The sequence below is a fragment of the Oncorhynchus mykiss genome, chromosome 7 (genome assembly GCF_013265735.2).
Source record: "Oncorhynchus mykiss isolate Arlee chromosome 7, USDA_OmykA_1.1, whole genome shotgun sequence".
Classification (NCBI taxonomy): domain Eukaryota; kingdom Metazoa; phylum Chordata; class Actinopteri; order Salmoniformes; family Salmonidae; genus Oncorhynchus; species Oncorhynchus mykiss.
In genome coordinates, this window is record NC_048571.1 from 10,268,417 (window position 1) to 10,295,807 (window position 27,391).

At 49.1% G+C, this 27,391-nt stretch overlaps 1 protein-coding gene across 4 annotated transcripts in view; it reads right to left on the reverse strand.

The window, feature by feature from the left end:
- The window catches only part of LOC118965242 (BCL-6 corepressor-like), a 66,247-nt gene that overhangs the window by 9,079 nt on the left and 29,777 nt on the right, over window positions 1-27,391 (reverse strand). For 3 of the 4 annotated variants that reach the window (XM_036982492.1, XM_036982491.1, XM_036982494.1), the window contains 5 exons: window positions 25,175-25,588; window positions 22,651-22,953; window positions 18,142-18,617; window positions 14,331-14,609; window positions 71-237 (listed from right to left, as the gene is read on the reverse strand). In XM_036982492.1, the coding sequence (XP_036838387.1) occupies window positions 71-237; window positions 14,331-14,609; window positions 18,142-18,617; window positions 22,651-22,953; window positions 25,175-25,588 (1,639 nt within the window). The remainder of the gene's footprint in view (window positions 1-70; window positions 238-14,330; window positions 14,610-18,141; window positions 18,618-22,650; window positions 22,954-25,174; window positions 25,589-27,391) is intronic. The other variant, XM_036982493.1, reaches the window with a different exon arrangement.

Sequence of the window (27,391 nt, forward strand, 5' to 3'; positions counted from 1 at the left end):
GCCTGTGTGTTAGTGAGAGAGAAAGTGAGTGTCCATGCTTAAGTGTGTGTGTGTGTGTGTGTGTGTCTACCTGGTGCCTTCCTGGGCGCTACAGTTGACGTCGGCACCGTGCTCCAGCAGGTGCTGAGTGATAGCAAGCCAGCCACGTGCACATGCCTCGTGCAGCGCACAGTAGCCCGCGTTGTCACGGTGATTGACGTCACACACCCCGTTCTCCAGGCAGTACAGCACTACATCCTAGATAGGCCACAGAGAACAGAGGGGTTAGGGTCTCCACAGACAGGAGACAGAGGGGTTAGGGTCTCCACAGACAGGGGACAGAGGGGTTAGGGTCTCCACAGACAGGGGACAGAGGGGTTAGGGTCTCCACAGACAGGGGACAGAGGGGTTAGGGTCTCCACAGACAGGGGACAGAGGGGTTAGGGTCTCCACAGACAGGAGACCGAGGGGTTAGGGTCTCCAGAGACAGGAGACCGAGGGGTTAGGGTCTCCACAGACAGGAGACAGAGGGGTTAGGGTCTCCACAGACAGGAGACAGAGGGGTTAGGGTCTCCACAGACAGGAGACAGAGGGGTTAGGGTCTCCACAGACAGGAGACAGAGGGGTTAGGGTCTCCACAGACAGGAGACAGAGGGGTTAGGGTCTCCACAGACAGGAGACAGAGGGGTTAGGGTGTCCACAGACAGGAGACCGAGGGGTTAGGGTCTCCACAGACAGGAGACCGAGGGGTTAGGGTCTCCACAGACAGGAGACAGAGGGGTTAGGGTCTCCACAGACAGGAGACAGAGGGGTTAGGGTCTCCACAGACAGGAGACAGAGGGGTTAGGGTCTCCACAGACAGGAGACAGAGGGGTTAGGGTCTCCACAGACAGGAGACAGAGGGGTTAGGGTCTCCACAGACAGGAGACAGAGGGGTTAGGGTCTCCACAGACAGGAGACAGAGGGGTTAGGGAAGTTCATTGGGTTCTGAAAGGAATACGGTGCTTTAGTCCACATCTTCCAGTTCCATTCAAAATTCCATTTAATTCAATGAAGCTTAAAAGAAACAGCTTCACACTGAGAAGGGTGAAATTCATCAACAACCGTAGGAAGTTAGATTTAGATCAAACAGACGACACATTTGAATGAGAACAATCTCTTGGGTTCATTCTAAGATCCAACTTAACCCTAGACCCCGTGTTATTCCTCAGTATGGTACCTACTACACTAGCTGTATCATACTGACTCAACACTACCTAGACCCCATGTTATTCCTCAGTATAGTACCTACTACACTATCTGTATCAGACTGACTCAACCCTACCTAGACCCTCTTAGCCAGTCCTAATATCAAGTACATACTACACTATCTGTATCAGACTGACTCAACCCTACCTAGACCCCGTGTTATTCCTCAGTATAATACCTACTACACTATCTGTATCAGACTGACTCAACCCTACCTAGACCCCGTGTTATTCCTCAGTATAATACCTACTACACTATCTGTATCAGACTGACTCAACCCTACCTAGACCCTCTTAGCCAGTCCTAATATCAAGTACATACTGCACTATCTGTATCAGACTGACTCAACACTACCTAGACCCTCTTAGCCAGTCCTTCTAATATCAAGTACCTACTACACTATCTGTATCAGACTGACTCAACCCTACCTAGACCCCGTGTTATTCCTCAGTATAATACCTACTACACTATCTGTATCAGACTGACTCAACCCTACCTAGACCCTGTGTTATTCCTCAGTATAATACCTACTACACTATCTGTATCAGACTGACTCAACCCTACCTAGACCCCGTGTTATTCGTCAGTATAATACCTACTACACTATCTGTATCAGACTGACTCAACCCTACCTAGACCCTGTGTTATTCCTCAGTATAGTACCTACTACACTATCTGTATCAGACTGACTCAACCCTACCTAGACCCCGTGTTATTCCTCAGTATAATACCTACTACACTATCTGTATCAGACTGACTCCATACTACCTAGACCCTGTGTTATTCCTCAGTATAGTACCTACTACACTATCTGTATCAGACTGACTCAACCCTACCTAGACCCCGTGTTATTCCTCAGTATAATACCTACTACACTATCTGTATCAGACTGACTCCATACTACCTAGACCCTGTGTTATTCCTCAGTATAGTACCTACTACACTATCTGTATCAGACTGACTCCATACTACCTAGACCCTGTGTTATTCCTCAGTATAGTACCTACTACACTATCTGTATCAGACTGACTCAACCCTACCTAGACCCCGTGTTATTCCTCAGTATAATACCTACTACACTATCTGTATCAGACTGACTCAACCCTACCTAGACCCTGTGTTATTCCTCAGTATAGTACCTACTACACTATCTGTATCAGACTGACTCCATACTACCTAGACCCTGTGTTATTCCTCAGTATAGTACCTACTACACTATCTGTATCAGACTGACTCAACCCTACCTAGACCCTGTGTTATTCCTCAGTATAATACCTACTACACTATCTGTATCAGACTGACTCAACCCTACCTAGACCCTGTGTTATTCCTCAGTATAGTACCTACTACACTATCTGTATCAGACTGACTCAACCCTACCTAGACCCCGTGTTATTCCTCAGTATAATACCTACTACACTATCTGTATCAGACTGACTCAACCCTACCTAGACCCTCTTAGCCAGTCCTAATATCAAGTACATACTACACTATCTGTATCAGACTGACTCAACACTACCTAGACCCTCTTAGCCAGTCCTTCTAATATCAGAAGATGGTGTCCAAGAGAGATCGAACTGGAACTGGTCCAGAGAACTGGATCTGTGCGGTTCTCATCCCTCATCCTCTCAACCAGGGCAGTGGAAGGTAAGCCATTACAGGAGCCTCCGCTCTGATTCTCATCTCTATGCAAATGCCGTGGAGTGGTCGCCGAGCCTTTCATTTTTCAATAAGTCTTATCAAACGGCTGCCTGGGCGGCTCAAAATAGCCCAGTCAATCTGTCCCTCCTGAACGGTCCCATATATTTTCTACTAACATCTGGGTAATGGATTTGGATGGCTGTGTGTGATGGCTCAGGCTGGCCAGTTATGGACCATATCCACAATGGCTGCGCAGTTGCTCCTAAAAACCTGGGATTCTGAGCCACTGGAGAGTATGTTTGAGCCGGAATGCCTCCTAGCAGAGAGATCCTTTAACCCAACAGCAGCATTAAATTGTTTCTCCCCACCCAGCTCCATTCAGTAAAGGGGATTAAACCAAACTGAATTCAGGTTTGGAATTTTTTTTAAACGCAAATGATTTTTTCCATTGAGGAGGGATTCAATTTCAATTCACTTACTTTCACTTTCTGTGCCTGGCCTTATGAGTTAAAGGGATACTTCGTGATTTTGGCAATGAGGCCCTTTATCTACTTCCCCAGCCTCAGATGAACTTGTGGATACCAGTTGTATGTTTGAGTGCAGTATGAAGGACGTTAGAGGTAGACACTTCTAGGCATTGCGAAAACTCTAGTTGGCTTTTACAATTGCGCTAGTTAGCAACATCGTTCAAACCGCATGCGGAGACATATACATGGTATCCACGAGTTCTTCTGACTCCTGGGAAACATTGCCAAAATCCTGAAGTATCTCTTTAACATGACTCATGTCCTGAGTCACAGTGGCAAAGAAATGGAATGAATTGCAATTCTATAGACAGTTTGCTGACTCCAAGGCCTGACCAAAGCAAGGTGACTATGGCTAACACAATGAGAATATTTTATTTATTTATATAACCTTTATTAAAACTAGGCAAGTCAGCTAAGAACAAATACTTATTTACAATGACGGCCTACCAAGAGGCAAAACGCCTCCTGCGGGGACGTGGGGCTGGGATTAAAAATGTAAATATAGGACAAAACACACATCACAACGAGACACCACTACATAAAGAGAAACCTAAGACAACAACATAGCAAGGCATATGAATGTATATACCTAAAAAGTCCTCGATAACGGAAATATGTAGTCCTGTAGTATATTGTTAATGATAGAATCCAGTCAGAATGAGAACAGCAGAATAAAGCCAATAAGCATCAAGTCGACAGCAGTCTCTCTTCTGTCTATGTGCTCATTTACCTGTGTCAGACAGCGCTGCGCAGCACGGTTGGCGTCGTTAACAAACCACACACACCCTTCCAGTCAGCCCATTGTGGCTAGCATCAAACCACACACACCCTTCCGGTCAGCCCATTGTGGCTAGCATCAAACCACACACACCCTTCCAGTCAGCCCAGTGTGGCTAGCACCAAACCACACACACCCTTCCAGTCAGCCCAGTGTGGCTAGCATCAAGCCACACACACCCTTCCAGTCAGCCCAGTGTGGCTAGCACCAAACCACACACACACCCTTCCAGTCAGCCCATTGTGGCTAGCATCAAACCACACACACACCCTTCCAGTCAGCTCAGTGTGGCTAGCATCAAACCACACACACCCTTCCGGTCAGCCCATTGAGGCTAGCATCAAACCACACACACCCTTCTGGTCAGCCCATTGTGGCTAGCATCAAACCACACACACCCTTCCGGTCAGCCCATTGTGGCTAGCATCAAACCACACACACCCTTCCGGTCAGCCCATTGTGGCTAGCATCAAACCACACACACAACCCCAGACAAACAGAAGGAACCAGGGTAGCGAAGCGTGGAAAAAGAGGTCCAGAGAAAGAGAGTGAGAAAGATAGAGACAAGCAGCAGCGCTCCACAGAGAGCAGAAACAGACATTAGCATTCAGCTAGCGTAGTGCAGCTTTGACGTGCCCTCCCTCCCGACCCGTATTCATAGAATTCATTCACAGCTCCCCACCGCGGTGCTGGGAGCTGAGCGCACACACACACACACATACACAGAGAGAGTGCATGTATCTTTAGCGTGGTCGTGTGGCTGCCGTGGCAACAAATTAGTCCAACTCCTGCTACTGCCAGTGTCGTGGCAACTTATGCGCTAAACAGCGAGAGCTGGCATTGCGGTTGGCATGCCTGGTGGACAACAAAATAGACCATAACACAGTACACAGTGTTCAAACGACCAGCAGCCCCCACTCTTCTTAAATTGACTCTTCTCCAAAAAACAGCTCACCAACAGTGCTCAAACATAGACCCTACAGTCCCTCTCCACTCAAACACACTACTTCAACTCCAACACTTCAGCGCTGAAAGCAAACGGTGTCCTCCGCCTCGTACCGTGGCCGCCACCAGTCTACTACCGTGGTGCTGCCGCCACCAGTCTACTACCGTGGTACTGCCGCCACCAGTCTACTACCGTGGCGCTGCCGCCAACCGGTCTACTACCGTGGCGCTGCCGCCACCAGTCTACTACCGTGGCGCTGCCGCCACCAGTCTACTACCGTGGCGCTGCCGCCACCAGTCTACTACCGTGGCGCTGCCGCCACCAGTCTACTACCGTGGCGCTGCCGCCACCAGTCTACTACCGTGGCGCTGCCGCCACCAGTCTACTACCGAGGGGCTGCCGCCACCAGTCTACTACCGTGGCGCTGCCGCCACCAGTCTACTACCGTGGCGCTGCCGCCACCAGTCTACTACCGTGGCGCTGCCGCCACCAGTCTACTACCGTGGCGCTGCCGCCACCAGTCTACTACCGTGGCGCTGCCGCCACCAGTCTACTACCGTGGCGCTGCCGCCACCAGTCTACTACCGTGTCGTGGTAGCTACCAGTCTACTACCGAGGGGCTGCCGCCACCAGTCTACTACCGTGGTGCTGCCGCCACCAGTCTACTACCGTGGCGCTGCCGCCACCAGTCTACTACCGTGTCGTGGTAGCTACCAGTCTACTACCGTGGCGCTGCCGCCACCAGTCTACTACCGTGGTAGTTACTAGTTTACTACCGTGGTGTGGTAGTTACTAGTCTACTACCGTGGGGTGGTAGCTACTAGTCTACTACCGTGGTGTGGTAGCTACTAGTCTACTACTGTGGTGTGGTAGCTACTAGTCAACTACGGTGGTGTGGTAGCTACTAGTCTACTACTGTGGTGTGGTAACTACTAGTCTACTACGGTGGTGTGGTAGCTACCAGTCTACTACTGTGGTGTGGTAACTACTAGTCTACTACGGTGGTGTGGTAACTACTAGTCTACTACTGTGGTGTGGTAGCTACCAGTCTACTACTGTGATGTGGTAGCTACTAGTCTACTACTGTGGTGTGGTAGCTACTAGTCTACTACTGTGGTGTGGTAGCTACTAGTCTACTACTGTGGTGTGGTAACTACTAGTCTACTACGGTGGTGTGGTAGCTACCAGTCTACTACTGTGATGTGGTAGCTACTAGTCTACTACTGTGGTGTGGTAGCTACTAGTCTACTACGGTGGTGTGGTAGCTACTAGTCTACTGCTGTGGTGTGGTAGCTACTAGTCTACTGCTGTGGTGTGGTAGCTACTAGTCTACTACTGTGGTGTGGTAGCTACTAGTCTACTACTGTGGTGTGGTAGCTACTAGTCTACTACTGTGGTGTGGTAGCTACTAGTCTACTACTGTGATGTGGTAGCTACCAGTCTACTACTGTGATGTGGTAACTACCAGTGTACTACTGTGATGTGTTAACCAGAAGTCTACTACTGTGGCAGCTACTAGTCTACTACTGTGGCAGCTACTAGTCTACTACTGTGGCAGCTACTAGTCTACTACTGTGGCAGCTACTAGTCTACTACTGTGGTAGCTACTAGTCTACTACTGTGGTAGCTACTAGTCTACTACTGTGGTAGCTACTAGTCTACTACTGTGGTAGCTACTAGTCTACTACTGTGGTAGCTACTAGTCTACTACTGTGGTAGCTACTAGTCTACTGCTGTGGTGTGGTAGCCACTAATCTACTGCTGTGGTAGCTACTAGTCTACTACTGTGGTAGCTACTAGTCTACTGCTGTGGTGTGGTAGCTACTAGTCTACTGCTGTGGTGTAGTAGCTACTAGTCTACTACTGTGGTGTGGTAGCTACTAGTCTACTACTGTGGTGTGGTAGCTACTAGTCTACTACGGTGGTGTGGTAGCTACTAGTCTACTACTGTGGTGTGGTAGCTACTAGTCTACTACTGTGGTGTGGTAGCTACTAGTCTACTGCTGTGGTGTAGTAGCTACTAGTCTACTACTGTGGTGTGGTAGCTACTAGTCTACTACTGTGGTAGCTACTAGTCTACTACTGTGGTGTGGTAGCTACTAGTCTACTACTGTGGTGTGGTAGCTACTAGTCTACTGCTGTGGTGTGGTAGCTACTAGTCTACTACTGTGATGTGGTAGCTACTAGTCTACTACTGTGGTGTGGTAGCTACTAGTCTACTACTGTGGTGTGGTAGCTACTAGTCTACTGCTGTGGTGTGGTAGCTACTAGTCTACTACTGTGATGTGGTAGCTACTAGTCTACTACTGTGATGTGGTAGCTACTAGTCTACTGCTGTGGTGTGGTAGCTACTAGTCTACTACTGTGGTGTGGTAGCTACTAGTCTACTACTGTGGTGTGGTAGCTACTAGGCCCAATTCTGCTATGAACGTGTACATGGTACAGTTCCACATATTAAAAGCACAGCGGGCTGTAGTGAGCTGTGGAGGTCTGTCTGTTTTCCAGCCGGCTGGTCGGTCGGTGGAGCTAAGCGGGGCATTAAACACATGATAAAGCACAGCTTTAATGGCCGCCAGAGGAGAGGAGCACAGTGGAGAGCACAGGGTTGTTGATTTCTTTCTCGCCGCAGTAAAACACCCACGTCCCGCTCTCCCTTCATAGTTCCTCTTTAATCTCTTCCTCCTCAGGGCGGATGGCCTTCCAGCTCACCCCCCCCGCCACCCCCCCCCCACCCCCACGCAGACTGTTAACCCTATAACTACTCTATCACCAAGAGAACACAACCACACCACACACTAACTACCTAACTCCCTCACATACAGTAATGATAGACAAGTCTCACAAAGAAGTGTTGTTTCTCATCTACTAACACTTGACAGACTGTGACACACACGCACACTCGGACATACACACACGCTACACAGGCATACTGTCCATTTTTCACTGTGTCCTAAGCGTCATCTAGGCCGGCGCCGTTTAGATAATCAGGAAGTGAAAAACAACAGCGTGGTTTAGAGCTCTCTCTGATGCTGGTTCTAATTTTACCCTGCATTCACCAGCAGACAAAGACTAGGAGACCACACAGTGTATTACGATGGAGAGAAAAGAACAGAGGAGCAGGGAGAAGAGGAGGAAAAAGAGGGGGAGAGGGGAGCGTGAAAAGGCCGGGGCACACTAAGTGGAGCTTTTAATTGAGCGGGCGTGATCTCTCCTTTCTCCCTCTCGTTTCTCTGGCTTTTTTCATGTACTCATCCAGCCAGTGAGTGGGAGTACAGCGTTGAAGGGGGAGTGTGGCGAGAGAGGGGGGGGGGGGTGTCGAGAGAGCAGTGGGGGGCCTGGGGATATGGAGAGGATGTGTGTGTGTGTGTGTGTGTGTGTGTGTGTGTGTGTGTGTGTGTGTGTGTGTGTGTGTGTGTGTGTGTGTGTGTGTGTGTGTGTGTGTGTGTACCGAACTGGGGATGTGTCTGAATGGCTCTGTCTCTGAGGTCTGGCAGACAGACAAGAGAGGAAGATACGAGCTGCGATAACACCCTACAGCACTCTCACATAAGGGCTTGTGTGTGTGTGAGTGAGAGCGAGCGAGCGGGTGAAAGAGATGGCGTGAGCATGCATTTTTAGAGGGCAGAGCTATAGGTGTTTGTTAGCCTTTATGAGTGTCTGTATTGAATGTGCTGCACGTGTGTTTTTAAAGGTCATTCGTGTGAACTCTTGAGGAAGTAAAACCTCCAGTGTTTTTTATGGATAGCATGTGTGAGGACAATCAGTTACTTTGGACACGTAAGCATGCAAATGAGTACAATTAGGTGTGCCCATCCCGGTGTGTGTTATTAGTTCTGGCAGGTATAGGACAAAGCCTTGACTCATTTTCAACCCAGCCTCATTAACATATCCCACAACCCAGCTTCGGCACAGCAGGATTGTGAAGAGAGAGCGAGAGAGAGAGCGAGAGAGCGAGAGAGCAAGAGAGCGAGAGAGCGAGAGAGCGAGAGAGCGAGAGAGCGAGAGAAAAAGAAAGAGAGAGACCACTTATGTGTCGCGACACGCATCGCAAAGACTAAAGGATTCTGAAATATGCAGGAAGTGAGTGTGTGCATGTCAAAGGGCTTTTGGCTGGTCCCCGTGTAGCTCAGTTGGTAGAGCATTGTGGGTTCCATTCCCACGGACGACCAGTAAAATTAAAATACTAAATATTATATTAAACGTTTGTAAGTCACTCTGGATAAGCGTTTGCTAAATGACTAAAATGTCAAATGTAAGAGCGACAGCCGGCAGGGCTGTGTGTGTGTTGAGTGGAGACGCACTGTGTTGAGTGTGTGTTTGTATGGCGCTGCTAGCTGGTCGGTGACAAGCGAGTGACAACACAAAGACAGGAGGACCAGTCTCAGTACTATGCACTTTCTATCCTTCCCTCACCTCCTTCCCTCACCTCCTTCCATCCATGAACATTGACCTCACCTACATGACAAAGTCACAAATGATCTAGATATTCCCTATTTAACAAATACACCCAATTCATCTGAATAAATTAGACAAAGTCAAACAGCTGAATAAAATCTAAATACTATTAGTGGTGAACTGATAGCTGCTCTCTCCCAGTTATAATAATGAATAGATGCTGTGATCAGAGAGACTATGGAAATGGCTGCATGACCAAAGTCAACCATTCAAGCAGATAAAAACAACAGTCTCTTGGAACCACAGTAAGAAGCACAAACCAACCTCACCACAGATCCTCATTCCACTCACAAACACTGCACTCCAAAACCACACACAAATATACAAGACTCACTGTAGATATATACATCACCCACACCCACACGCACGGAATTGAGATTCTGCACTGCTGCCGGAGTGATATGCCACAATCTGAGTGTGAATTTGCATGTGTGTGGTGTGAGTGTGCTGTGAGTGAGTGTGTGTGTGTGTGTGCTGTGAGTGTGGTGAGTGTGCTGTGAGTGTGGTGAGTGTGCTGTGAGTGAGTGCGTGTGTGTGCTGTGAGTGAGTGCGTGTGTGTGCTGTGAGTGAGTGTAATTAAAGGCAGTCCTAAGGCTAAGTGATACAAGTGTGAAGATTGCGGGAGAGATCGATCCAACGGAGCCTCCCAGTTTTGCACACTGACTGGAACTTGTTTTGGAGGGGCTGTGAAACGAAAGCAGGCAGGCAGGCGGCAAGCCCAGCGTGTGGAGTGGAGGGGGAGGAGGAGAGGAAGGGAGGGAGCGGCGCGTTGAAAGGCCCGGCCTCACAGCCCTGTCGTATTTCACAGTCTTCCTCTCTCTCTTGCTCTTGCATTCTCTACAGTGCTCACTGTCTGCTGTTCCGTGCTGCGCTGTGTGCGTGAGAGAGAGAGAGAGAGAGAGAGAGAGAGAGAGAGAGAGAGAGGGCGGCCCCAGGGAGCTGCTTGTGGCTTATCACACGCAGGCAGTTAGAAAAGCTTCCTGTCGGGGGCCCGCTGAAGGAGGGATGGAGCCAGGGAGAGAGGGAGGGAGGAAGTGAAGGAGGGAGAGAGAGAGGAAGCGAGGGAGGGGGAGACAGAGGGAGGGGAGGAAAAAAAACCTGAAGGCTAGAAAAACAAGATGCCGTTGAGTTTACGCTCAAACACAGCAGCCATGTCTAGCGGCGCCGAGCGGGGACCGAGGGAGGGAGAGAGGGCTCCGGGGCGGACAGGGCTAGCGGAGGAGAAGAAGAACAAGGGAAGGGAGGAGGAGAGTGGACGCTACAGGATTAAATCTGCCCTCCTCCTCCTCTCCTCTCGTATAAATCAAAGAGCTCCGTCTGGAGCGCATGCCTCACTGCCTCCAGTACACACACTACGGAGGGCACACACAAACACACACACAATCAAAACCCTGGCCACAGACGCTGGTCTACTAAAACCAACCCTACCTTTGATCTAGAGGGAAACCCTTTCTCCCACCTCCAAACTGTTTCATCTTCCCATTTCATAGAACACACTACCAATTCCCTCCAACACCAACTCTACCTGTCCTGCTGTCCACTACTAGAGGTCGACCGATTATGATTTTTCAACACCGATACCGATAACAATTATTGGAGGACCAAAAAATCAGATACCGATTAATCGGACGATTTTTTATTTATTTATTTGTAATAATGACAATTACAACAATACTGAATGAACACTTATTTTAACTTAATACATAATACATCACTAAAATCTATTTAGCCTCAAGTAAATAATGAAACATGTTCAATTTGGTTTAAATAATGCAAAAACAAAGTGTTGGAGAAGAAAGTAAAAGTGCAATATGTGCCATGTAAGAAAGCTAAAGTTTCAGTTCCTTGCTCAGAACATGAGAACATATGAAAGCTGGTGGTTCCTTTTAACATGAGTCTTCAATATTCCCAGGTAAGAAGTTTTAGGTTGTAGTTATTATAGGAATTATAGGACTATTTCCCTCTATACCATTTGTATTTCATTAACCTTTGACTATTGGATGTTCTTATAGGCACTTTAGTATTGCCAGTGTAACAGTATAGCTTCCGTCCCTCTCCTCGCTCCTCCCTGGGCTCGAACCAGGAACACAATGACAACAGCCACCCTCGAAGCAGCGTTACCCATGAGCAAGGGAAACAACTATTAGAAGGCTCAGAGCGAGTGACGTTTGAAATGCTATTAGCGCGCGCTAACTATCTAGCCATTTCACTTCGGTTACACCAGCCTCATCTCGGGAGTTGATAGGCTTGAAGTCATAAACAGCGCAATGCTTGACGCACAACGAAGAGCTGCTGGCAAAACGCACAAAAGTGCTGCTTGAATGAATGTTTACACACCTGCTTCTGCCTATCACCGCTCAGTCAGATACTTAGATACTTGTATGCTTAGTCACATTATATGCAACGCAGGACACGCTAGATAATATCTAGTAATATAATCAACCATGTGTAGTTAACTAGTGACTATGATTGATTGTTTTTTTTATAAGATAAGTTTAATGCTCGCTAGCAACTTACCTTGGCTTACTGCATTCGCGTAACAGGCAGTTAGTCTCCTTGTGGAGTGCAACAAGAGAGAGGCAGGTCGTTATTGCGTTGGACTAGTTAACTGTAAGGTTGCAAGATTGGATCCCCCAAGCTGACAAGGTGAAAATCTGTCGTTCTGCCCCTGAACGAGGCAGTTAACCTAGTTCCTAGGCCGTCATTGAAAATAAGAATGTGTTCTTAACTGACTTGCCTATTTAAATAAAGATTTATAAAAAATAAAATAAATAAAAAATAAAAAATTGGCGCCCCTAAAATACCGATTTCCGATTGTTATGAAATCTGCCCTAATTAATCGGCCATTCCGATTACTCGTTCGAGCTCTACTCTCTACCCCCAGCTCATCTCCCCGCGTCTCAAAAGGTTGTCTTTCTACTGCAGTCTCCTTTAAAACGACCATGTTTTGCATTGGAGAGTAAGAAGACGGGGATGAAGGGAGGAGGAAGGGAGCGAGAGGACGAGTCATGTGTTCCAAACAGCATTAATGGTTGGTTTCCTGCGAGCGGTGCCAGTCCTTTCAGGCAGCCCTGCTGGAACTAATCCACAGGCTCATTAATCTGGGGGGACAAATTAGTCATGGACGGCCTTAATCACAATATTCCTAATATTCCCAGGGTTTAGACCAGGAAAGTGAGAAGAGGAATTTTTATCCAAATTGTGTTTTTTTAGGGGCACTTTTTAAAAATATAGTTTTGGGAAACTGGGTTGGATGTGGTAGGAAAGGGTTAAGAGCTACTGGAGATTTGGAAAGAGAAAAGAGCAGAGCCATACTCCAGCAAGTGTGTGTGTGAGAGAGCAGGGTGAGTGTATGTGGGAGAGCAGTGTGTGTGTGAGAGAGAAAGAGAGGGAAAGCAGTGTGTAAGCTAGCTAGGTGACAGCTCTGAGCTCTGTGCCTGGTGGAGGGCTCTCACATGGCCTCTCGTCTCTTAGACAAGTGAAGGGAGAGAGAACTAGCAGACGTAAACTGAACGAGATGGAGAGAATGAACAACAACACTAGCACCCCGTACAGCCCTTCAAACCAACACACTAGCACCCCGTACAGCCCTTCAAACCAACACACTAGCACCCTGTACAGCCCTTCAAACCAACACACTAGCACCCTGTACAGCCCTTCAAACCAACACACTAGCACCCTGTACAGCCCTTCAAACCAACACACTAGCACCCCGTACAGCCCTTCAAACCAACACACTAGCACCCCGTACAGCCCTTCAAACCAACACACTAGCACCCCGTACAGCCCTTCAAACCAACACACTAGCACCCTGTACAGCCCTTCAAACCAACACACTAGCACCCCGTACAGCCCTTCAAACCAACACACTAGCACCCTGTACAGCCCTTCAAACCAACACACTAGCACCCTGTACAGCCCTTCAAACCAACACACTAGCACCCCGTACAGCCCTTCAAACCAACACACTAGCACCCTGTACAGCCCTTCAAACCAACAACACTAGCACCCTGTACAGCCCTTCAAACCAACACACTAGCACCTCGTACAGACCTTTAAACCAACACACTAGCACCCTGTACAGCCCTTCAAACCAACACACTAGCACCTCGTACAGACCTTTAAACCAACACACTAGCACCCTGTACAGCCCTTCAAACCAACACACTAGCACCTCGTACAGACCTTTAAACCAACACACTAGCACCCTGTACAGCCCTTCAAACCAACACACTAGCACCCCGTACAGCCCTTCAAACCAACACACTAGCACCCTGTACAGCCCTTCAAACCAACACACTAGCACCCCGTACAGCCCTTCAAACCAACACACTAGTTCTTCATGATGCTCTCTGCGCTTTTAACGGACCACTGAGACTATCACAGTGCAGGTCCATTTATACGGAGACTTGATTACACACAGGTGGATTGTATTTATCATCATTAGTCATTTAGGTCAACATTGGATCATTCAGAGATCCTCACTGAACTTCTGGAGAGAGTTTGCTGCACTGAAAGTAAAGGGGCTGAATAATTTTGCACGCCCAATTTTTCAGTTTTTGATTTGTTAAAAAAGTTTGAAATATCCAATAAATGTTGTTCCACTTCATGATTGTGTCCCACTTGTTGTTGATTCTTCACAAAAAAATACAGTTTTATATCTTTATGTTTGAAGCCTGAAATGTGGCAAAAGGTCGCAAAGTTCAAGGGGGCCGAATATTTTCGCAAGGCACTGTATGTTATCAAATCATCTTACCTCGTATCCTAGGCGGGAAGCCCTCTGGAGCAGGGTCTCTCCTGCGTTCTTGTTGACGATGAGCCTGCGGGCCTCGGGAGGCATGGGTCGGCTGGCAGGGGTAGAGGTGTGCACCGGGGGGTTGGAGGGGGTTGGCGTGCGGTCCTGGGTCTCTGTAGGGCTGGGCAGAGGGCTGAGCTGGGGGGGCGGGGTGAGAGGGGGGGCGGGGGAGGAGTGGGAGTAATCCGACAGGGATGAAGACCTCCTCCGCTTCTCGCTGCATCGCTTTTCCTTGACCTGCTGTGTGTGATAGGGGGAGGGAGAGAGAGGGAGAACGTAAGAGTCAGATCTTCCACAGAAAGCTTCCACACACACATACTGAGATAACGCTATCCTCTCTCCTGTGGGTGTGTGTGTGGCTCGACAAGACGCTGCCCTACAGGCTCGTCCCATACTTACACATGGCTGTGGTGAGGGAACAACAGAAGAGAGGAGGAGAGAGAGTCTGAAAGAGGAACACGATACTGAGGTTATCAGAGCGCTGTCCGTCTTTCAGACTCCCCTTCCCTCTATTTTAACAGTCTCCGTCCTCACCCTCTCTGCGGAGGTTATCCTTTATGCCGTCCTCCACTTCCTTTCTTCTCTCTCCCTCCTTTTTCCCTACTCCTTCCTCTCCCTCTATGGAGATTAGGGTCGCTGGTCTAGTCTAGGGTGAAGTGCTAATTATTCCCGACCACAGGTTGTGTGTGTGTGTGTGTGTGTGTGTGTGTGTGTGTGTGTGTGTGTGTGTGTGTGTGTGTGTGTGTGTGTGTGTGTGTGTGTGTGCACTGTGGGCCCTACACACACACACGTGGTGGCTACGCGGTGGCGGGGCTAATAAATGTCAGCGCTTCTCCAGGGGCCCTGGCCGTGGCCTCGCAAAGTCATTTATAACCATGAGCACTGGCTTGTCACAGAGAGATGGGGGGGAGCGAGAACGTGACTTGACTGCCCACCGCCACAAATGCCCCAGGATACACGCGCACCCAATTGTTACTCCAAAATGTAAAGCTCCTTACAAAAAGCTGATTTTCTCATACGCTACCTTTGTAACACTGTTATAAGTTAGGCAGTTACAAATTCTACTCATATATCCTCAACAACACTGCAGTTACAAATTCTACTCATTTAACGTTAACAACACTGCAGTTACAAATTCTACTCATATATCCTCAACAACACTGCAGCTACAAATTCTACTCATTAATCTTCAACACTGCAGTTACAAATACACATTCCTGATGGTTGATTATCCAGTTAGTATCAATAGTTGATGGTTGGCTATCCAGTTAATATCAATAGATGGCTGGTTATCCAGTTAGTATCAATAGTTGATGGTTGGTTATCCAGTTAATATCAATAGTTGATGGTTGGCTATCCAGTTAATATCAATAGTTGATGGTTGGTTATCCAGTTAGTATCAATAGTTGATGGTTGGTTATCCAGTTAGTATCAATAGTTGATGGTTGGTTATCCAGTTAGTATCAATAGTTGATGGTTGGTTATCCAGTTAATATCAATAGTTGATGGTTGGTTATCCAGTTAGTATCAATAGTTGATGGTTGGTTATCCAGTTAATATCAATAGTTGATGGTTGGTTATCCAGTTAGTATCAATAGTTGATGGTTGGTTATCCAGTTAGTATCAATAGTTGATGGTTGGTTATCCAGTTAGTATCAATAGATGGTTGGTTATCCAGTTAATATCAATAGTTGGTTGGTTATCCAGTTAATATCAATAGTTGATGGTTGGCCATCCAGTTAATATCAATAGTTGATGGTTGGTTATCCAGTTAGTATCAATAGTTGATGGTTGGTTATCCAGTTAGTATCAATAGATGGTTGGCTATCCAGTTAATATCAATAGTTGATGGTTGGTTATCCAGTTAATATCAATAGTTGATGGTTGGTTATCCAGTTAGTATCAATAGTTGATGGTTGGTTATCCAGTTAATATCAATAGTTGATGGTTGGTTATCCAGTTAATATCAATAGTTGATGGTTGGTTATCCAGTTAATATCAATAGTTGATGGTTGGCCATCCAGTTAATATCAATAGTTGATGGTTGGTTATCCAGTTAGTATCAATAGTTGATGGTTGGCTATCCAGGTAATATCAATAGTTGATGGTTGGTTATCCAGTTAATATCAATAGTTGATGGTTGGTTATCCAGTTAATATCAATAGTTGATGGTTGGCTATCCAGTTAATATCAATAGTTGATGGTTGGTTATCCAGTTAATATCAATAGTTGATGGTTGGCTATCCAGTTAATATCAATAGTTGATGGTTGGTTATCCAGTTAGTATCAATAGATGGTTGGTTATCCAGTTAATATCAATAGTTGATGGTTGGTTATCCAGTTAATATCAATAGTTGATGGTTGGCCATCCAGTTAATATCAATAGTTGATGGTTGGTTATCCAGTTAGTATCAATAGTTGATGGTTGGTTATCCAGTTAGTATCAATAGTTGATGGTTGGCTATCCAGGTAATATCAATAGTTGATGGTTGGTTATCCAGTTAATATCAATAGTTGATGGTTGGTTATCCAGTTAATATCAATAGTTGATGGTTGGTTATCCAGTTAGTATCAATAGTTGATGGTCGTTTATCCAGTTAATATCAATAGTTGGTTGGCTATCCAGTTAATATCAATAGTTGATGGTTGCTACATCTAGATTGTTACCCCGAGTGTGACAACGTTTTATGTAAATATTACCTCCATGTATGAGATGATAAAATGCTATATTTTAAATGGGATCTGAAAACCCCTCCATATTTAGCCTCTGCATTCTGATTTGACACATTCTGAAGACACGTTAAATGAGTGTGACGCTTCTAAAAGAAAAGTAACATGAGAGACGTTACGATGCTTTCATGATATAGATCTGCACAGTGTGTGTGTGTGTGTGTGTGTGTGTGTGTGTGTGTACACGTCTGTCAGCGACGGCGCTCGCAGCAGCCAGCGAACGGCAAACAGGATACAGCCACCGCGTCTGCCCCGGAGAGATCTCTGGGTGTGTGTGTGTGAATACCGCAGCAGGCGGAAGGAGGAGGAGAAAGAGAGGAAAGGGAGCAGAGGGGCTCGGGGAGGAGGGGTGTGTGTGTACGTGGTGTGATTCTGCAGGTGCCGTGCTGACAGCTGCTGCGCTGGGTAATTCCTCAGGGCTGGACGGACAGACACACCAACACGCCAGCACGCACACACGCACACGCACACACACACACACACACACACACACACACACACACCTCCTGCTGTATACTCAGTATTGTGATCTACATAGCCAGAGACAAGGCTCTCACAGACATGACACCAGCCGAGGCCCATTCCCGCTCCCTGGGGTTGCTGTGTTTTGTGGGGAATGTGCTTCCGTCACACAGTCCAGACCTCTAGAGCCCACTCACCCTCCACCCTCTTTCCCTTCTTCCCTCCCTCACTCCTTCCATCCCTCCTCTTCCAGTCTGGGGCGGATTGTGCTCAGAGCAGGGGGAGGTCACAACAGCGACACACAAACACACACTCGCAGTGACCCCAAGCACATCTCCCTCTGAGCTTTCCCAGTGAGCTCCAATAAGCTCTATAATTGTAATAATCAACATGGTTGTGATTTGAAGCATATTTAAGGAGCTCTGCCCTGGGGGGATTTCAGCCAATGGGAACACACAGTGGAACACAGAGGACTCGATCTCTCACACACTGGGAGAGAGGATGACAAAAAAACAGAGAGAATGTTTCCACAAGAGTGTGTGCACAAAAGCTTGAAAAGGAGTGTGTGTGTTCCACTCACCTTATTCTCCCTCTCTTCCCTCAGTTCTTCATTCCCCAGCCTCTCTCTCTCCCTCTCTTCCCTCAGTTCTTCATTCCCCAGCCCCAGTCTCTCTCTCTCCCTCTCCCTCTGGCTGGTGTGTTTAGTCTTGCACTGCCGCTTGCCCTTGGGCTTGTCCTGGTCTCCGTGCCGACGGAGTCTGGGGGCCACCAGGTCCCCCGTTGGGTTAGGGTCATGGTCGGGGTGAGGCCCGGGGTGGGGGGGTCCCAGTCCCAAAGCGCTGGTCCTGCGGTGTTCTTTTAGCCTCTGTCTCTTGTCTGACAGCCGTGGAGGGCTGGGGGTGAGGGTGATGTGGGGATGTGCAGGGGCCAGGGAGTGAAAGGGGGTGAGGGCAGGGGTGGTGGTCTGCAGGGGTGGTTTTCTGACAGGGGTGGTGGACGGAGTCCGGTAGAGGCGGTCCCGATGCGCTGGGGTCAGAGGAACAGACGGCAGCACCACTAGACAGAGGGAGGGATGGGAGAGGTTAGCAGATCAATCCCCGGCAAACAGAACCATCTCCCACAGAGCAAATACAACCAGCTAAATTACACTACAAATACTACTTATCCCCTGGCACTACTGGGAGTGGAGGCTTTTGTTCCAGCCCAGCACCAACACACCTGGTGGACCTGATAAAGATAGAATGGACTATTGTTTGTTTCAAGGCCATGTGCAACAGCCAACACCAGAAAAAAAGTCTGTTCTTTCCCAGTGTCTCTTTTTTTCTAGGATGAAAACAAAACAAGCATGTACTTTTCTCCAAGGTCTCGTTAGAGAACATGATGAGACAGAGGGCTGGGACTAGAGAATGTGATGAGACAGAGGGCTGGGCCTAGAGAACGTGATGAGACAGAGGGCTGGGACTAGAGAACGTGATGAGACAGAGGGCTGGGACTAGAGAACGTGATGAGACAGAGGGCTGGGCCTAGAGAACGTGATGAGACAGAGGGCTGGGCCTAGAGAACGTGATGAGACAGAGGGCTGGGACTAGAGAATGTGATGAGACAGAGGGCTGGGACTAGAGAATGTGATGAGACAGAGGGCTGGGACTAGAGAATGTGATGAGACAGAGGGCTGGGAGAAGAGAATGTGATGAGACAGAGGGCTGGGCCTAGAGAACGTGATGAGACAGAGGGCTGGGACTAGAGAACGTGATGAGACAGAGGGCTGGGCCTAGAGAACGTGATGAGACAGAGGCCTGGGCCTAGAGAACGTGATGAGACAGAGGGCTGGGACTGAATGCTAGAGTGACGTTCTCACGAAGACGTCCGTGGATCTGGGGATTCTGATCTAGAGGAGGGGGTTATGGGATACAGGAGGGATATATGAAATATGACAGACAGAGAGGGAAAACAGAGAGGTGAGAGAGAGAGAGAGAGAGAGAGGTGAGAGAGATTGGGTGGGCAAGAGATGGAGAGTGATTGCAAAAGGGCAGCAAGCCTGCGAGACAAAGAGCACGCGCGAGAGAGAGAGAGCGAGCGAGCGGGGGAGAACGAGCAGAACAAAGAGAGCGAGAGGGAGTGCAGGAGAGTGAGAGCGAGAGAAAACACAAGGGAATGAGCTGAAGCGAGAGGAGGGTGTGTGTCAGCTGTTTTCCATTGCGTGCACCAACATCGACATGAAACATACGAGATGACAGACCCTGGGTGCAGCTGCAATACACAGCGATACACACACAGCGATACACACACTCCTTTGCACGCACACACACAGCGATACACACACTCCTTTGCACGCACACACACAGCGATACACACACTCATTTGCACGCACACACACAGCGATACACATACTCATTGGCACGCACACACACGTGGTGAAGAGAAAGAGAGGCGGTTTCAGAGAGCCAGTGGGGAGGTTTAACTCGTCCATCTGGTAAATGACTTATCGTGCTGGGCGGGAGGCTCGCTGCAAATGGCCTTCCTCCTCCTCCTCTCTCCTCCTCTGAGGATATCCAGAGGGGAGAGGCCAATTCACCACACACACACGCACTCGTTCTCACACTTACCTGGTCACACACCACAGCTCTTTCCTAGTAAATGGAGGAGGGGCTAAATGGAGGAGGGGCTAAATGGAGGAGGGGCTAAATGGAGGAGGGGCTAAATGGTGTGTGGAAAAAATGACACATTCTATATTGTGTGCGTCTCTCAAGAACTCTATGGACAGACTGGGTACCATGACAACACAGCACATGTTCTGCTTACCACTAAACAATTCCTATTGTTTAGTGTGTGTGTGTGCATGTGTGTCAACCTGTCTCGCAGTATGCAGGACGATGCCTATTATCCCCTAGCTACCTCTGACCCCCCCTCCCTCCCCCAGCACAGGGAACAGTCCCCAGAGAGGTGTTGCGCACTAAAGCATGTGTGGTGTGTAAACCGCTTCCCTTCTCCAATAAGGTGTAATTAATACCCTGTACTGTTGTATTTCCTCCAGGGCTTAGAGGACCCACTTTAAACATCATGTCACCCCTCATCCTATTCAACCCCTTTTACACCTCTCAAGGTTTAACAGGGCTCTTATCTGCCTGGGGTGGAGCTGCACATCTTCAAATGAGTCAACGTAACCTGACAAACCCTGGAACAACGTGGAGGAGCTTTGAACACACCTCTAAACGCCCTGACAAACCCTGGGACAACGTGGAGGAGCTTTGAACACACCTCTAAACGCCCTGACAAACCCTGGGACAACGTGGAGGAGCTTTGAACACACCTCTAAACGCCCTGAAAAACCCTGGGACAACGTGGAGGAGCTTTGAACACACCTCTTAACGCCCTGAAAAACCCTGGGACAACGTGGAGGAGCTTTGAACACACCTCTAAACGCCCTGACAAACCCTGGGACAACGTGGAGGAGCTTTGAACACACCTCTTAACGCCCTGAAAAACCCTGGGACAACGTGGAGGAGCTTTGAACACACCTCTAAACGCCCTGACAAACCCTGGGACAACGTGGAGGAGCTTTGAACACACCTCTAAACGCCCTGAAAAACCCTGGGACAACGTGGAGGAGCTTTGAACACACCTCTAAACGCCCTGAAAAACCCTGGGACAACGTGGAGGAGCTTTGAACACACCTCTAAACACCGTGACAAACCCTGGGACAACGTGGAGGAGCTTTGAACACACCTCTAAACGCCCTGACAAACCCTGGGACAATGTGGAGGAGCTTTGAACACACCTCTAAACGCCCTGACAAACGAGACTAATGGAAAGGGTGGGGTGTGTGTGTGTGTAGTGTCTAGTCACTTACACAGAGGATGTGTGTGTGTGTGTCTGACTGAGGGGTGTGTGTAGCACAGGGGATGCGAAGGAGTGTGTGTGTCTGATGCAAAGCGGATATCTATTTGTGGACCGTTGAGTGTGTGTGTGTGTGTGTGTGTGTGTGTGTGTGTGTGTGTGTGTGTGTGTGTGTGTGTGTGTAGGTTCGTTAAACAACCATTAGAATGCAACACGGCTGAAAAGCAATTCAGAGAAGAGCAGTTTGACTGACACACACCTCTGCATGTTCCTTACGTCAGAGGAGCCGTGAGTGCTCACACAGTTAGACTCTTTACTGAAGACAAGGAAGGAGGATACGATATCAAGGAGAGAGATAGGAGAAAGAGAGAGGCGAGAGAAGGAATGAACAGGTGACTAGCAGAAATAAATCAGGGATGCTAAATTGGAGACGCTGAGATGAGAAAGTGAGAGAGAGGGGGAAAAAATACACTGGCTGGCGGAGAGAAAAACCCCCAGGAAAAAGCAGAGAGAGAGAACTGCTGGTTGAACTACCAGTGTTATTAACGGTGGAATCTCACGCCTCATTATGCCCAGGCACGAGTTGCCACGGCGATATCGTTTAAGTGCCAGAGAGAGGTAGTGGGAGAGAGAGAGAGAAGGAGAGAGGTACAAGCCGTCTGTCACCCAGACAACCACTAACATATCCCCAAAACGGCTGCCTACTGCCTTCGTTACCACACCAACACCTGGTGTTTCACGTTCACTGCTCAGCCCACTCCCCTGACCTCTGTTCTCTCTGTACCCCCGAAGGGAACATACAACACGTAGACTACGCTAGCTAGCTGGCGACAGGCCAATCTTCAAGGTCATTTAGCCAAGGCAACACGCCCGTAGCCTACAATGAAATAGGTGGAAGATGGGAGCAAAGCTCGTCCCCAAAATGTTTAACTAATAAAATAGGTGCAGTGAAATGTGCAGTGAAATACATTCATGGTGCTGAATGCAGTGAGTGACTCAACGCTACTGCGCTGGAGTGGCTTTTATTGATGTTGAGTCAATAAAAGGTGGGGTTATTGTTCTTTATGGACGGTTGTAAAGAACATGATTATCATGCATTCCACATCCACACAGCCCAATGCCTCTGTGACTCAACTGAAAACTGTTGTCAACATCTGCCAGAAAGGATGGTAGGATGGATGAATATTATACGAAAACCCAAACTCTAGAAGACCCAAAATAAGCCATTTTTATCAACTTTGTTTTAACGTACCTCGCTCGATGTCGCCGTGACCAAACGTTTCATGGCACCAGGCGTGGCCGTTGACCTCTGACCTGCGTTTCAGGCTCCGGTCTTCCTGTGAGGCAACCTTCATGTCTGTGAAGCCAACCTCCGGGCACCCGTTGGGCAGGATCGTCGTCATGGCCATGCTTCCGTTGACCTCTGTCGACCTCTGGGTGGCGGCCTGCCATTGGCTGAGCTCCTGGGCGAGGCGGGGCTTGCTGAGTCGGAGGCCGGTCAGCTCGATACACACCTTGAGGTTTTTTAGTTCCTCTGGGACGGGCTCAGTGGGGCCTGGGGAGATGGACGACCAGAGGTTAAATCAACGTTTGGGAAACCAAGTCAGTCATTACATTTGGGTGGAAAAATCCAGTTGATCCTTTCCATATAAAGAGGCACGAATTGTAACGAAATGCGCTTGAATCTAATGAATTTAGTTGCATTGGAAGCTCAGCTAATAAAAGAAGTTCAACATTTGTATTTAAATGAAAAGCTGTGCTGTTGTGAAAAAGCTCACCTCCAACCCCCTGTTAACAACAAATGGGAGCAATTCCACAGAGTTTTAAATAAAGTAGCGATTCTCAGAATGTTATTTTGGGTTGAAACCAAACTGGTCTGTTTGTGAAGCACGACACCGCAGAGCCCCTTGACGAATCACAGCTGAGTGTGTGTGTGTTTGGTTTCGTGTAGGCAACTGAACACACATCACACTACATGAAAAGACTGAGAAAGACACCACCACAAAAGAGAACGACAGAGGGAGAGAGGGAGAGAAGGAGTGAGAGAGCCCAGCCACATGAAAGCAGATGAATCCAGGCCGGGGAGAGAGTGATGACAGACAGGATGGGGGGATTCTCTTGTCACTGAGCGAGGGATGAGGAAGGAGGGAGAGAAAGAGGAAGGGAAGAATAATGGAGAGGTAAATACACTGCTCCAAAAAATAAAGGGAACACTAAAATAACACATCCTATATCTGAATGAATGAAATATTCTTATTAAATACTTTTTTCTTTACATAGTTGAATGTGCTGACAATAAAATCACACAAAAATTATCAATGGAAATCAAATTTATCAACCCATGGAGGTCTGGATTTGGAGTCACACTCAAAATTAAAGTGGAAAACCACACTACAGGCTGATCCAACTTTGATGTAATGTCCTTAAAACAAGTCAAAATGAGGCTCAGTAGTGTGTGTGGCCTCCACGTGCCTGTATGACCTCCCTACAACGCCTGGGCATGCTCCTGATGAGGTGGCGAATGGTCTCCTGAGGGATCTCCTCCCAGACCTGGACTAAAGCATCCGCCAACTCCTGGACAGACTATGGTGGATGGAGCGAGACATGATGTCCCAGATGTGCTCAATTGGATTCAGGTCTGGGGAACGGGCGGGCCAGTCCATAGCATCAATGCCTTCCTCTTGCAGGAACTGCTGACACACTCCAGCCACATGAGGTCTAGCATTGTCTTGCATTAGGAGGAACCCAGGGCCAACCGCACCAGCATATGGTCTCACAAGGGGTCTGAGGATCTCATCTCAGTACCTAATGGCAGTCAGGCTACCTCTGGCGAGCACATGGAGGGCTGTGCGGCCCCCCAAAGAAATGCCACCCCACACCATGACTGACCCACCGCCAAACCGGTCATGCTGGAGGATGTTACAGGCAGCAGAACGTTCTCCACAGCGTCTCCAGACTCTGTCACATCTGTCACTTGTACTCAGTGTGAACCTGCTTTCATCTGTGAAGAGCACAGGGCGCCAGTGGCGAATTTGCCAATCTTGGTGTTCCCTGGCAAATGCCAAACGTCCTGCACGGTGTTGGGCTGTAGGCACAACCCCCACCTGTGGACGTCGGGCCCTCATACCACCCGCATGGAGTCTGTTTCTGACCGTTTGAGGAGACACATGCACATTTGTGGCCTGCTGGAGGTCATTTTGCAGGGCTCTGGCAGTGCTCCTCATGCTCCTCCTTGCACAAAGGCGGAGGTAGCGGTCCTGCTGCTGGGTTGTTGCCCTCCTACGGCCTCCTCCACGTCTCCTGATGTACTGGCCTGTCTCCTGGTAGCGCCTCCATGCTCTGGACACTACGCTGACAGACACAGCAAACCTTCTTGCCACAGCTCGCATTGATGTGCCATCCTGGAAGAGCTGCAATACCTGAGCAACTTGTGTGGGTTGTAGACTCCGTCTCATGATACCACTAGAGTGAAAACACCGCCAGCATTCAAAAGTGACCAAAACATCAGCCAGGAAGCATAGGAACTGAGAAGTGGTCTGTGGTCACCACCTGCAGAACCACTCCTTTATTGGGGGTGTCTTGCTAATTGCCTATAATTTCCACCTGTTGTCTATTCCATTTGCACAACAGCATGTGAAATTTATTGTCAATCAGTGTTGCTTCCTAAGTGGACAGTTTGATTTCACAGAAGTGTGATTGACTTGGAGTTACATTGTGTTGTTTAAGTGTTCCCTTTATTTTTTTGAGCAGTGTAGATCCATGACGAGGGCCCTTACCGTTGGTTAGCCTGGCTCTTTTGGATGGAACATCCATCGTCTCCTCCTTCTCCTCTTCTCTCTCATTTTCCTCCCGCTCTTTCCCCTGGCTGTCGGCCTGGAGTGGCTGGCACGGTTCCAGGGCATATGCGTGTTTCCTGCCAGGCACCGCGGTGGGCATGGAGGCTGGCATGGTGGGCATGATGCCAGGGTTGGCATCCTTCTGGGCCAGCCTTTCCACTGGGGCCGTGGGTAGGCTGGCAGACCGCTCCCGTGGGAGCACACACACCCTCTCCTCTTTCTCCAGCATCATCCCCCTCTTCCTCTCCTCCAGGTCGGGGCCAGCCTGCTCCTTCTCTCTGGGTGGGAGGCCCTCGGTGTGTGGGCATCGCTGGAGAACAGGCACTCTGTTGTTGGGGCACGTCAGCTGCACACCTGCACACACACACACACAGAAGGGGGATAATCAAATACACTGAGCAGCACTCGAGAAACCACAGCACTCTCATCAAACTAAATCAGTTTAAAATGATGACTGCTGGTCCAGTCTCAAGACGAGGTAGAAAATACTCCCCACACAAACAGCAGCCACTAACCAGCCCAGCAACCACCCCTATGTTTGGCCGAGGCCCACAATGCTCTTCCCACACACAGAGGCAGCAAGAGAGGCAGCGAGAGAGAGAGAGGCAGAGAGAGAGAGGGGCAGAGAGAGAGAAAGAGAGGCAGAAGCCACCCTTATGTTTGGCAGAGGCCCATAATGCTCTTCCCACACACAGAGGCAGCAAGAGAGGCAGCGAGAGAGAGAGGCAGCGAGAGAGAGGCAGCGAGAGAGAGAGGCAGCGAGAGAGAGAGGCAGCGAGAGAGAGAGGCAGAGAGAGAGGCAGCGAGAGAGAGGCAGCGAGAGAGAGGCAGCGAGAGAGAGAGAGGCAGAGAGAGAGAGAGAAGCAGAGAGAGAGAGGCAGAGAGAGAGAGAAGCAGAGAGAGAGAGGGAGAGAGAGAGAGAGAGGCAGCGAGAGAGAGGCAGCGAGAGAGAGAGAGGCAGAGAGAGAGAGGGAGAAAGGCAGAGAGAGAGAGGCAGAGAGAGGCAGAGAGAGAGGCAGCGAGAAAGAGAGGCAGCGAGAGAGAGAGAGAGGCAGCGAGAGAGAGAGGCAGCGAGAGAGAGAGAGAGGCAGCGAGAGAGAGAGAGAGAGAGAATGGCAGTGAGAGAGAGAGAGAATGGCAGCGAGGGAGAGAGAGGCAGAGAGGGAGAAAGAGGCAGAGAGGGAGAGAGAGGCAGAGAGAGAGAGAGGCAGCGAGGGAGAGAGAGAGGCAGCGAGAGAGAGAGAGGCAGCGAGAGAGAGAGAGGCAGCGAGAGAGAGAGAGAGGCAGCGAGAGAGAGAGCATCGAGGGAGAGAGAGAGGCAGCGAGAGAGAGAGAGGCAGCGAGAGAGCGAGCGACTGGGTCTTTCCGACTCCCTGGGCTCAAATTAGCTTCAAACATCAGCTCGGGCTGGCTTCCAGCTCTGCCCCCTATTCCCACCCACTGCTGCTTTCAGCTCTCTCTCTCACCTTCTCTCTGCCCTCTCTCTTTCCCTCTGTCCTCTCTCTCCTTCTCTCTGCCCTCCCTCTTTCCCTCTGTCCTCTCTCCCCTTCTCTCTGCCCTCTCTCCCCTTCTCTCTGCCCTCTCTCTTTCCCTCTGTCCTCTCTCCCCTTCTCTCTGCCCTCTCCCTTTCCCTCTGTCCTCTCTCGCCTTCTCTCTGCCCTCTCTCTTTCTCTCTGTCCTCTCTCCCCTTCTCTCTGCCCTCTCTCCCCTTCTCTCTGCCCTCTCTCTTTCCTTCTGTCCTCTCTCACTTTTCCAGACCTCCCTCCCTCCTCTGCATGTCCGGGGCTGTAAAAGGCTCCTTGAGAATGTCTCCAGGCTCTAAAGCAGCCGCTTGGATCAAAGGCAGCTGGTGGGGGTGGGTGCTCTCCATCGCCCGCTCTTTCTTTTTCCCCTTCTATCTTTCCACTTGCTTTCTCTCTCTCTCTTTCTCTGGCTGTAGCCCAGACCCTGGCTACATGCTGTGCTGCCTCACAGGGCTGCCCGTGTACTGGCCCTGCTCTGGGACACACACCCATCCCCCCAGGTTCTGTCCTGCCAGCGCCCCAAATATCTCTCCATCTGGCAAACAGCATCATATGACTCATGCTACTCCGCTCGGCACGGCGCGCACCCCATAATGACAGCGTCTGCGCCATGGCAACACAAAGGGGGATTCAC